The sequence below is a fragment of the Peromyscus leucopus genome, chromosome 6 (assembly GCF_004664715.2).
Source record: "Peromyscus leucopus breed LL Stock chromosome 6, UCI_PerLeu_2.1, whole genome shotgun sequence".
NCBI lineage: Eukaryota > Metazoa > Chordata > Mammalia > Rodentia > Cricetidae > Peromyscus > Peromyscus leucopus.
In genome coordinates this window covers 30,087,625-30,100,218 of record NC_051068.1, presented here as the reverse complement: position 1 = coordinate 30,100,218, position 12,594 = coordinate 30,087,625, and the positions used below count along the sequence as shown (strand labels likewise).

The 12,594-nt window shown below is 39.0% G+C and overlaps 1 protein-coding gene across 1 annotated transcript; it reads right to left on the bottom strand.

Annotated features, from left to right (window-relative positions):
- Window positions 1-1,962: 1,962 nt before the first annotated feature.
- On the bottom strand, window positions 1,963-3,697 carry LOC114695879 (pre-mRNA-splicing factor SLU7-like). The gene is given in 4 exon segments (XM_037207320.1): window positions 1,963-2,045; window positions 2,048-3,470; window positions 3,472-3,501; window positions 3,503-3,697. Coding segments are annotated over 4 exon segments (1,731 nt in total).
- Window positions 3,698-12,594: the final 8,897 nt, after the last annotated feature.

Sequence of the window (12,594 nt, the reverse complement as noted above, 5' to 3'; positions counted from 1 at the left end):
ATTCCCTGGGGGCATAGGGGAAAAGAGAGTATTTCTCTTATTTTAGCTACCAATCTTTAGTCCTCTTCGTGACCCATTCTAACCAAGGCCCAAAAAGTTTCTCCTGGGCAGATCCAAGATTTCTTACATTTTTGTGTCACAAAAGGATTAGACATCTCCTGTTATAGCTATTACAGGTGATGAGCCTGATGTTTTTGTTTGTTTGGTTTTTTTTTTTTTTTTTTTTGAGTTCTCTAAATAGTTACCAAACATTTTAGAGAAGGCTTCCAAGTTATAAGCTATGCCTTCTCTTATGCCTTTTTTCTTCATTCTTTAAAATGATATTCAGTTTAAAAACACAGTGATAACTGAATTGGTATTTAAGTATCATGCCCTGCACATCCATCTTTCACAAAAGCTCCTTAGAGACTACAGCAACATCAGCATCTTCAGCACATTCTATCAAGGCAGTAGGCACAAGACCCCTACTTGAACATCTAGCCATGTATCTGTGTCCATAGGGCAGCCTTAAAAAAGAGCATAAGAGTCCTTATTTTCGACACTATCTTAGCTCTTCAGTATGTCTCTAGCCCACAGTGATCTTTCTGAATTCATATTAAAAGTTTTGTATCTGTCCTCAAAGAATGTCATAGACAGATCCAGAAATATCTCATTGCATCTGTTTATAGGGATTGTAGTTTTTGATGTGAAAGTAGAGTGATATATCTGTTATCGAATTAATGACAATCTGTGCTTGCATTTGGTTATCATGGTGTCAACAATTTGTTGTATTTTGAGAACATCTGAAACTGGAAGCACTCAGCAGCATGAGACTTTGCTTTCTCTCTGTGTCCCCCTTGAGGTTTGTGGCACACCTGGATTTACTGCCACTCTCTCTTGGGGATAATTGTAGCCTGCCGCAGGCCACTTTAGAATTTCAGTTTTATTTCTTATCAAGGACTTTCTCCTTTCCTCACTGGTCACTTTTGAATTACATGTGGGATGATGGATTAGAAGATCTCTAATCCCAAAAAACCATCTCCATCTTCTTAGATGTAACAAATGGACACGGCAAAAACAAAGAAATAAAAAAAAAAAAATGCCCAGCCGGCTTTGAATTTCAGACAAATAGTGAACACTTTAGTTCATTTCCAATCTGGTGTGTGGTATACTCTTTTTTTCTTTTAACAACCAAGTGAAAAATAGATTTATTACTCAGATTATGGGGACACAGATATTTACATGCTTTGCAGATTTCCTTCTGGTCATGCAGATGAAGATAGAATATTTGTTTTTTGAAACCAAGAAAATCTTAGAAGGCAAAACTGAATCCTATAAAACAACTACCATTGTTGAGTTATTAGTGATGTCACTACTGGAATTGCTGGTAACTTAAGAACTGGAGCTTTGGCTGTAAGAGCGAGGACCTGCTTCCAATATGGTGCTGCTATGTACAAGAGACCAGAAGACTGCACACAGAGAGCTAACTATGGAACAGATAACTTCTTTTTTTCTTAAACTTGAGACCATCTTGCTTTGTAGCCTAGGACAGTCACAAACTTTTATTTTGAGACAAAGCCTCGTGTAATGCAGGCTGGTCTCAAGTTAGGTATGTAGCTAAGGGTGGTTCTTGCACAGTCTTCTGAGTGCTAGGATTGCAGGTGTGTACCACTACACTCGGCTGACCTTGAACTCTTGATCCCCCTGCCTCTACCAATTTTAGGTGCCAGGCTCTGCAAGATGCTCTTGAGGGGAAGACAACCAAAGTCCCTTCCAATTCTAATTAGAATGGACAATTTTAACCTTAACCCACAACTGTACACTCTTGCTTGCTTGCTTTGTTTCTTTACTGTGGAGAGTGATTTCAGACTCCTGAAAGCTTTATTAATGCCAAGCTGCAACAAAGAGAGGCGAGGTTTCCTATCTATAGTCAGCAAGAGCTGGAATGAACACGCTGTGTATGGACTGGATCCTAACTAGTTACTACTGTCCCAGGAAAGAGGCCACGGGGTCGTCTGGCCTCTGCCGTTTCATTCTGTAGGCCTCCATTTCCTCTTCAGTGGGCTTTCATAGATGCTGTTGTAAGGCCGCTTCCGCTCATCAATCTGCATGATCTCCTTGACATGAAGAAGGCGGGCCTCCTCTGCATTCAGTGCCTTTTTCAGTTTCTCGTGCTTTCTGTCCTCATTGTTGCTGTAGGAACTGTTCTTCCGGTGTTTCTTTTTCTTCTTCTCTCCTTTTAGTTTTTCCTGATGCAGATCCATGAGGGTCTGAGGTTTCTTCACAGATTCTTCTCCAGTTGCATCATTTAGAATACACTCCTCCGAATTAACACTCTCCTTCCCAGCTTCTCCAGTGCAACAGGAATACTTGAAAAATGAGTGACAACATTTATATCCCCATGGGCCTTCTTTCCAGTAAGATCCCCAAAAGTGCGTGTGGTTATGGATCTTCACGTCCTCCTCATACTTGGAGCAGGCGACAGCCCGCTCCTGGCCTTTAATGACTGTTCCATGTCTGGAGTACTCCACATAGTCTTCTGTCTGGGCCAGCAGCTGCTCAGCTGGAGGGGCACCCAAATGTTCTTGGCCACCATACTTTTCCAGGATGCTTTCTTTCTGCTGCTCCTTGAAGTCTTCTTTTTTGACTTTGAAGGACTTATACAGCAGCTCTAGTTTTGTAGGATCGGCCTGGAGATGCGCTTCAGATCCCTTGTCGTAGGCTTCCCAAGCAAACAACTGTGTTTGAGTCATTGAAATGGTATCTCCTGTGTATCTAACAAAGTTATCTCCAGTGTAACTCACTTCACCTGGATTCTTTCCCGCATCGGCGTAAGGATTCTCTCTCATTGCTCTAGTTTTTGGATCGTAATAGGCAGAATTTGGATCTAAGTTTCTCAAATATTTTGCAATATCTTCGCGAATCCTGAGATTTCGAACAGTAATGCGTCTCTTAGAGTCGAAATTTTCCCCGGGCATGTCAATGTCATCCGTGTACTCATCTTCGTCTTCATCCTCACTGTTATGATCCTTTTCCATCTGAGAATTGGGTTCCTCTTCTCCCCACTGATGTTTTGGAGAATTAGCTTGTCCCACTAATTTTCCAGAGGCTAACTCTTCTTGCAGTTTCTGAGCTTTCAATGCTCGTGTTGCCAGGTCAACTTTGGCGTATTCCTCAACGATTTTCATGTGCTTTTCTGGATTGTAGCCGTTCCACCGGTCTCTCTTCCCGTCATAGTCAAACATCAGCTGAGGCTGGATGTGCTCATCCGGAGCGATGTTAGTGCCTGTCAATTTAGCTCCAACCCGACGTGGCCTCTCAAAGCAATCTTTCTTCTTCTGTGTCATGGCCCCGCAATTTTCATATGCCCCTTTTCGGTAATTGGTAGTTATAGAATTCCCCTTTACACCTCTCTTGTACCATTCCCCAGAGGAACTGAACTGCTTCTGTTTCTCTGGCTGTGGTCTCTGATGCTTTAAAGTGGGTCTCTTTCGATGGATCAGTGTACCATGGAACCGAAAAAAATGTACTGAGGAATATGAGGGTTGATATCTTTCCCCTCTTCGTCAACTTCTGCAGGGGCATTGCCCAGTTTTCTCTGTTCTTCTAGCTCCTTCTTTTTCCTCCAGTCTTCTCTGGTCATCTTTGGCTCCTCTAAACTCATCTCTTTTGATCCTGACAGGGTAGTGGCATTAATTGTATCTACAGCTGCCGACATGATGAACTGGCTTCCTCTAGTCCCGGCACAGACCACGCCAAAACCATCCGCCAAAACCATACTCTTTTTTTGTTTGTTTGCTTATTTGAAGGTGAAATGTACAGGAGCACTATATAGTCTATTTCATAATCTTATTTGAATAACCACAGAAAGTTGGGACTGGAATGTAGCAGGAATCTTAACAGGGCTTATTAATAAAAAACAAACCCAGCCAGTTATTGGGGTGAATGCTGGAAGATCAGAGAAGCAGAACAAGCCACAGCTTTCTCACCTTGCCAGTTCCTCAGCTGATCCTGTTTCCTTAGATTGGAAGCCTCTGAGTCCTCATCCAGAATGAATCTCACCTGAACTGTTGCTCAAAAGCCTTAAAGCTTAACCAGGCTAGTTCCTCATCCTCGGGCCTTAAACACCTTTCTGCTTCCTGCCATCACTTCCTGGGATTAAAGGCTCTTGTTACCACACCTGGCTGTTTCCAGTGTGGCCTTGAACTCACAGAGATCCAGGTGGATCTCTGCCTCTGGAATGCTAGGATTAAAGATATGAGTGCCACCATTTTCTGGCCTCTATATCTAGTGGCTGTTCTGTCCTCTGACCCCAGATAAATTTATTAGGGTACACAATATTTTGGGGAACACAGTATCACCACACTGGAAAAATATGAAAGGAAAGGGGTGAATGACCTAGTGTAACTGAACATAAAGTCATAAGCAAGCCCCAAATCAGTTGCTTCTCAATGTCCTGCCTTGCTCATCAAAGTTTGAGCAGCTACATTGGATTCTTTCTCATAGTGGGTATTTTAGAAATGAAAAGAATTGTTAGAGGGATGAGATTCTCAGGGGCTTTCCAGAGCTCAAGTCCTTGTTCAAGGAATGTAGGACTTCCCCTCAGCTTTTAGCCTGCCTGGAGACCTTGGCATAAAGGGGTGGATTGAGGAAATCTATGGGTTAAGCAGAAGTCCAAGTACATTTGAGCATTTGAGAACCATGTCCCTTTTTCCTTTTGGTAAGTAGAAATTTCTTCATTTTGTATGTAGATTTGGTATGTAGAAATTTCCTGATCCCTCCACCTCATATGATTTCAGGGGTGCCATAAGCTTGGGTGAATGAAGATTTCAATTATATATATATATATATATATATATATATATATATATATATATAAAATTTGACTACAAAAAAAGGTCAAAATGAAGAGAGATTTCAAATGTTTGAGAAGAGAAACTCGTGTGGGAAGAATATAAAATGAGCATAGGATAGCCCCAAACTCATTACAGCACACTGCTGTTGCTACCCAAACCTGAAGCACATGATGAAGAAGTGATTTTGGGTTCCAGGGACAGATATGGGAAGAGGGCCACCCAGCAGAAGCTAAGTGATGATTATTCTTGGTTGTCAACTGACTACATCTGGAACTAACTAAAAACCCAAGGGCATAGTTGTGAGAGAGTTTTAGTTGATTGCATCATTGGAGGTAGGAAGACCCACCTTCAACCCAGATCAGCTGAGCGCAGGAGACCCACCTTATATCTGGATCATTTGAGGTTGGAAGACTCACCTTAAATCCAGACCATATGAGGTCAGAAGACCCACCTAAATGTGGATCATACCTTCTTGTGGCAGCCTACATGAAGAACCTTTTTGCCTGCTCGTCCTCACTCTCACTAGCATTGGAACCTACGTCTTCAGGATTCCATCACACACTGAAGACCAGCTGAGACATCCAGAATCATGGACTGAATAGTAACTGGATTCTTGGACCTTTCTTTGAGAGATAGTCATTGCTGAACTAGCAGGACCACAACCTGTAAGCCACCCTAAAAAAAATCCCATACATATATTGATTCTATCTGTTCTGTTCCTCTAGAGAACCCCAACTTCTACATTCGTCTAATGATTGGTCAACTTTTCCACAATCTAGCTTTTGCCTCTGTAAACTTTGTATTTTCCTTCATCTCCCCCCCCATGTGTTTCTGAATCCAGATGCTACAAAACTGGTGTGTATTGTGAATGGGCCGTCAGATCCACTTTTAGTGTTGTAACACGGGGTTTACCCATTGAGTAGAATATTCCTAAAGTTCTGCCGAAGCTTGCAGCAATGCCATTGCACAGAGGAATGACTGAAAACTCTAGAAATATTTATTAAACCCAATGGAAACATGTCCCCTCTTGAACTTCATCTTAACTGGGTCTCTAGCCTGACTCTCTCACTTTAACACAGAGCACTTGTTTGGTTGGAAGGGATTGGCAGTCTGTAGTGTTGGTAGTGATAACATCAGCAAGTTTCTAAACTTTCAGAATCTTGTGACCATGCAATCCTTCCTTAGTTCTTCTTAGCTCAGTAGGTGTCCCTGACCCTCAAGCTTTGTCTACATTTATAACAAATCATGCATCCCTCCTTCCCACTTTTTTATTCTGGAAAGCACTCAAGCTGCCTGTGGGCTTGGTGAGGATTCTTTCTTTCTTTCTTTCTTTCTTTCTTTCTTTCTTTCTTTCTTTCTTTCTTTCTTTCTTTCTTTTTTTTTTTTTTTTTTTTTTTTTTTGACATGGGTGGGAGTCTTTCTGTTAGCCCAGCTGTCTTTGCCTCTGAAACTGCAGGGTCATCTGGCTCTTTCCCAGACCTAGAGGACTCAGGAAGTATCTAGAAAGACATTTGTAAGTTTTATTTTCTCCTCCAGAAGATACCTCAAGTCCTGTATAAATCAACATGTACATCCAGGTTTTTAGGGATGAATGCACCTATATATAACACATATTTGCACTCCAGAAAAACCACGTATATGAAGAGCCAAGGGAAACTTTAAGGTGCTTGGAACAAGGACGCCTGGGGCAGTCTCTGCCCATGTGAAAACCTTTTGGCTGAAATTATTCATAAAACTATGGGTGTTTGATATTCATTTCATGCTTATTCATTTAGATGAAGAATTAAATATTGAAATTACTTTTGAACTTCTGGAGATTTGTCAAGGCTCCTGAATGAGCTGATAATGCTTGTAGTTTTAGATGAAGCCAGCGCTCAACAAGCCTCAGATTAACATTCCTGTTTAAGTCTTCCTAACTAAGGGTAAAACACCCCACTTGAAAGGCCTCTTTTCCAGTGGGGGGATAAAGTGTCCTTTGCCACACTGACTCCTGATGCTGCTTATTTTGTGCTTTTGAGTTTGTAATATAAATAGTGATCACATGTACACACAAATATATATGTGTTATGTATGTGAGTTTGCATGTGAGGAATTCTTCTGGGGTACATTTTTAATAGACACCGTATGGGGCTCAGCCTATAGTGGGTGTTATTCCTCTGGGACTGAACATGTTGGGGTGTTCAGATAATCACAGTAGAGATCAGTTTATATTGCTGACATGTCAACCTTGATTTGGAATATGGATGCACAGAAAGAAATTCCTTGTGAGTGGCCTGACAGGTCATACATGAGTGCTTTCTTATTGCTGTATGTTGAGAAGTAGAAAACAGAGGCAGGTTAAATGTAGGGGGAGAAATTGCTATGCAGAGAAGACTCTGTATGTGTGATAATAAGTAAGTAATGATATGGAGTTGTTGCCATAACTAAATACAGTGAAATAAGTTAAAACACCTCTGAGAAAAAAATGCTATGGACAAACATGATTATGTTGCCTTTTCCAATTCTCTCTCTCCAATTAGACACAGTGACCCAACAATCCATGAATGTCAGGAGTTCCTATTTTGACATTTCATGAATATTGGAGGATAAATTGGGTGCTTTGTGCTTCTAATTATACTCATTGAATAGAACACCATTTTCTAAAAATCATTTTCTTTGGATAAATGTATATCTTGGCAAATAATGTTTGAAGAGTTTGTTGTTGTTGTTATTATTATTATTTTATTTTTATTATTGAGGAAAAAACACAGAGGCAAATGGAGCAGCCTTAACTACACGCAGGGGATCAACAGAACAGGACGACCTGCCTGAGTGCACTGTGAACTCAGGCTTTCTTCCTCACCGTAGCTACCCACGTGCTGTGAGAGTGACATGGGTCACAGATGGTAGCACTTATGGGTTTTCTTTTCTCTCTAAACTTTACTGGCTTTGATGTTTCAAATTCCTCAGAATTAATCCCAGAAACAGGAGGAAAGCAGATCTTTACTTCTGGTTATTGTATGTACAGGGTTGTGGTTTGTGACCCACAAGTTGCTAAATTTGTGCTCAATTCACATACTTGGGGGAAAAAAAAGGTAAAATTCTAAACTGTAAAGTTTAGTTACATGGCTTAGAATTGTTATACATACATATGCTTTAGATGATTATGAACTTGTCATGTACGTTATAGTCATGAACATTATTGTTAACATAGGACCATGAAATATTAGATTTCCATTTTGCTATTTTATGATGAGATATTCCAGGATAATAAATAATATAGATCAGAGTGTAGACATTTAGTTCATTGGGTCATTTGAATTTTGAAGAAATACTCCCTTTGCTTAAAAGAATTTTGTTTTCATACCTGTTAGTACTTGTTAAATCATAAAAAAAATTCAGAGTACCCCAAGTTGCTCTGACAGCTGAAGATCAAGTGTGTGTACCAAACTAAATAACAGGCCTAGCATCTGAGTTTCCATCCCAGCTAGTCGCAGCCTAGATTTCAGTTTATGTTTCTTCTAATTGATTCAGCAGGTCTGGTTCTGGTCAGCATATAATACGTCCAGTTTGCTGAAGTGTGACCTGTCCTCAGGTCACTGGATAATTTTTAAAAGATTGTACATATGCCCTTAAGTCTAGGGATTCAAAATTTGATAGTATTGCTTGTAAATATATTTGAAAAATAAAGGACCCAGTTGCTATGCAATTTCAAAATTTCACTTCCCTAAAAAGGTTATTTCAAGAATAAATAGTAATATTAGAGATAAGATCTAGAAATCTTTAATGAGCTCTGTTGTATTATTATAGTTCGCTGGTGATACTCTCATTTCACCCATGAAACAAAAATTCCTTCTCTTTGAAACAGAGAGCTCAGCTGGAGAATTGGGTCATTTCCTGTCTAGTAGTAAGAATCTGTCTATAAACAACCAAGTCCAGAGTCTAAAGAAAAGAAAACTGGGGTCACATTGGGGGGGGGGGTTCTTCATAATCTTTATGTCTTGGAGCTTTCTTTTGGCTTTCCCTTTCAAATGATGTTTCCTGGAATACATTCTCACAAGCATTATCATGCTTGTGTCAAGCAAAGACATTGAGTGCTGAGATAAACCAGGACAAATCCAGAAAGTAGCTGACATGTTTATAGGGACACTGTCCATGTTCATTTTACTTTGAAAATGGAGTTACTTCTAGTTGCTAGGAAATTCCTTAGCAAGACAAGTTCTCCATCTGTTTTTGAGTGGCCATCAGGGAGGAGCCAACATAATTTGATTTCCACTCTCCCTGATAGTTTCCTTCCCAATACAAAGGGCCATTTGAAGAAAAAAAAATGTTCAAAAGCTCTTATTTGTGACAGTTTCCAAAGAAGCAGCTGCCATTTCTGTATCCTCACACAGCTGTCAGGCATCAGAAACCAGGACCATCTAGATGAAAAAAATCTCTGATATTATCTGAAATAAATTATCTATCATAAGTTATCACTTATCCCTGGCATCTTGGTCCTCAGTGTTGATGTTTCTCCATTATGGATATGTTTTCCCCAAACTATTGAATATCAGAGGTGATGTATGCTGAGATCATCACAAAGAAGCATGATTTTCAGCAAGAGCTAAGCATGGAAATGGTGTGATTTACCAAGATGATGTATTGGCATTGCTTTCAGGTGTTTCTCTTAGCTCACTTAGCATTTCTAAGTTGAGAACAGAAGAACAGAGGCCCAGAAGGAACAGTTTGGCAGCAACATTCATATCCTAATAATAGGACAAATTACTCTACCATCATCGTCACGCCTGCCTCTAAGAATATATATTTACTTTTTAAATTTCTTTAAATTATTAGCTAATTTTTAAAAAAGCACCCACCTCAAAGTTATGCATAAGCTTGCATAATAGAGAATATTTGTACTTACAGATGAAGAGAATGTTTATTACAGAAACGTTAAGTGTGATAAATTATAAAGCTGCTCAGAGTAGTATAGCTTATAAAGTGATTGTAACAGTCATGTACATAGTAGCATTAATTTTCAATTATAAAGTCTGAATGTCATTTGTATTGAACATAGGATATGGTGACTTAACTCATTCACAAAAAGTATATTTTCCAGTCTTTAATTACATGGAATATTAGAAAATTTTTTTAATAAAATTTCAAATTAAGCTTAGATTGAAACAAATTATTCAGTTTTCAGATATTGAGACCTAGACAAGATAAGCAATTTGTCTTAAGTCCCTTTAACAAGTGGTATAAAATAGGTAGAGAAAGCTAGACTTAAGTATTTTTAGGTTGTCATATTTGTACTTTCCTTTAAGGATCTTTCTAGAATATAAGACTATGCTATCATTTTTCCAATAAAAATATAGTATTGGGGGGAATTTTTATATAACTTTGTACTGAAAGCCCATGTAACATTTCATAGTCTTTCTGGTGTAGCATAATTAAAACTCCTTATGATTCTAATAAAAGTTTTGAACTTTTTTTGAAAAGTTCTGAATCCCAAGGTGACTGATTATTTGAATACTGTGGGCTCCTTGTGTAATTGTGCATTCTACTGAACACAACATGAACTTTATCAAGCAGGTAGAAGTATCTGTTTTTATTCTTGAGCTTCAGTTCTGTTATATCAAAACTCTGAATCATAGAGATATATTTCACCGTTATACAATCCTCAGTCTACTTAAGAATTTGAATCATGTAATCAATTTTTAAAAATACTTTTGAGTGATAAGATCATTATCCTTTCACCCATGCTGGCAATCTCTTTGATGCAAACATTGCTAAAGCTTATGACTTATAATAAATTGGGACATTGTACAGGGCAGTACCCGAGACTTCCACTTTGCTTGCTATTTCTTAGGAATCCAATAAAGAGAGAAACAGGTGTGTTTCTAAGCATACTTGTCAAAATAAAAGACAAACAAGCAGAATATTAAGAGGTCAGGGATTTTATAGGTGTTTCAGAGATTGAAAGGAGATGGAACAAACTCAAGAGAGCTTCAAAAAATAGATAGACCTTGAAGCAAACAATTAGATATCAGAGGCAATATATTTCAGTTGAAATTGTTTCAGTGGTAGGACAGATCTTGTACTGAGACCCAATGGTCCCTCTCAAACTAGGGAACATGCCCAAGAGGGAACAAAGTAGAAGTTTGTGAGGAAAGTGTTCAGTGATTTTTTTTTCTGCAGAGGTGTGAACAAATGCCTTCATCACAGATAAGTCACCTATCGCAGATTGAAGAAATGGTTCTACAAAAGTCTGGCTTGGTGAGTCAATGAGTTTGTTGAAGTTCTTCACAGGCGAATCAGTGAACCAAGAGCATTTTGGGAAAGTCTACCCTAGCATGGACGACAACGTACACAAAGTGTATTCCTGATGCTCCCTGAATAACTTGCACACAGCTGTGCTGCTTTTATGACCTTGGTGAAGCCTTCCAAATCTTGTAACTTTCAGCAACTTCTAGAGCCTTCTAACTCTTAGTTGGCTCTCTGAGTCTTAGGAATGCTCCTGTTCCAAGGGTAAATGTTTCAGTTTGGACAAAAGAGCCACAAAAATGAGAGCAGAGAACAGAAATTTTCGGAAAAAGAACTGAGTGGTAAGGGACACCCTTTCTCTTTTACTTACCATTTCCAATGTCATATCAGCTAAGTAGAGAATGATAGATGAGCGCATGGCTGTGGATCATACTGTACAGGTGCTCTCTGTGAAGTGTGAACAGGGTACTTGATACTCATTTAGCATTCATTCCTCATAGTCTTATTATGTGACAGCAATCAAGCACTTTAACTAAGTAAAATTTCTAAAATTCACTGGATGTCACTGAGTTAACTTCTAATGCTCTTGTGAGGATCAATGAAGCCCCCAATACTCAAGGAAGGAAGGAGAGGAAAGGAGAGAGAGAGAGAGAGAGAGAGAGAGAGAGAGAGAGAAGAGAGAGAGAGAGAGAGAGAGAGAGAGAACAAGGAAGAGGAAGGAAGGAAGATAGAAGAAAGAAAGGAAGGAAGGTTAAAAAAGAAAGAGAGAAGACAGAACAGATGAGGGAAAGAAGAAGGGAAAGGAAGGAAGGAAGGAAAGAGAGGCAATCCACCACAGGTGTCCCAGTCTAGGTGTGCAGCATTCAGGTTTAGTAAGAGTGGCCTAAAATAGAAACTTAGTTAGTTAGAAATAGAGGAAAGATGAGATCAGTGTCTTCTGAATATTTACTTTGGGCAATAAGAAACAGAGTTCTATTTTATTAAATGTTATGCATTGATTCATCTAACACCTTAAAATCATTAAATGTTGTTATTTTCAAGTATTTCATTAGCATATTACAATGTAGTCAATTAAAAGAGTTATTAGTCAACAAGAGGACTATGCAGTGATCGGGCAGGTGGGTACATGATCACTGCTCTCCAAGAGCTTAAACTAGGCAAACCTCAGGAACAAATTTTAATTGCATGTTTTTGATAAGGTCAAGTGTTTTTTGAGTAATATGGCACAGGCAGATTTATGCTTTTGGAAAAGGAGGATGGTACTGGTCTTTAGGGACAAAATATCCTTGAAAATCACCAGAAGTGATGCATCTTGCAGAGTCAACCCAACAAGGTGACATCTTTCTTTTATTAATTTTCAACTTTCCATGTATAAGTGTTAAAGATATATGTCAAATCAAAAAATGTATTGGAAAAATAAAGGAGTCAACCTGGCCCTTTTGGTTGTCTGACATTTTTTCAGATAGGGAGAAAAGAGGAGGGAATAGATTTTAAAAACATATTTGTGATGCTCAAATAATGATTTCAGGAAAAT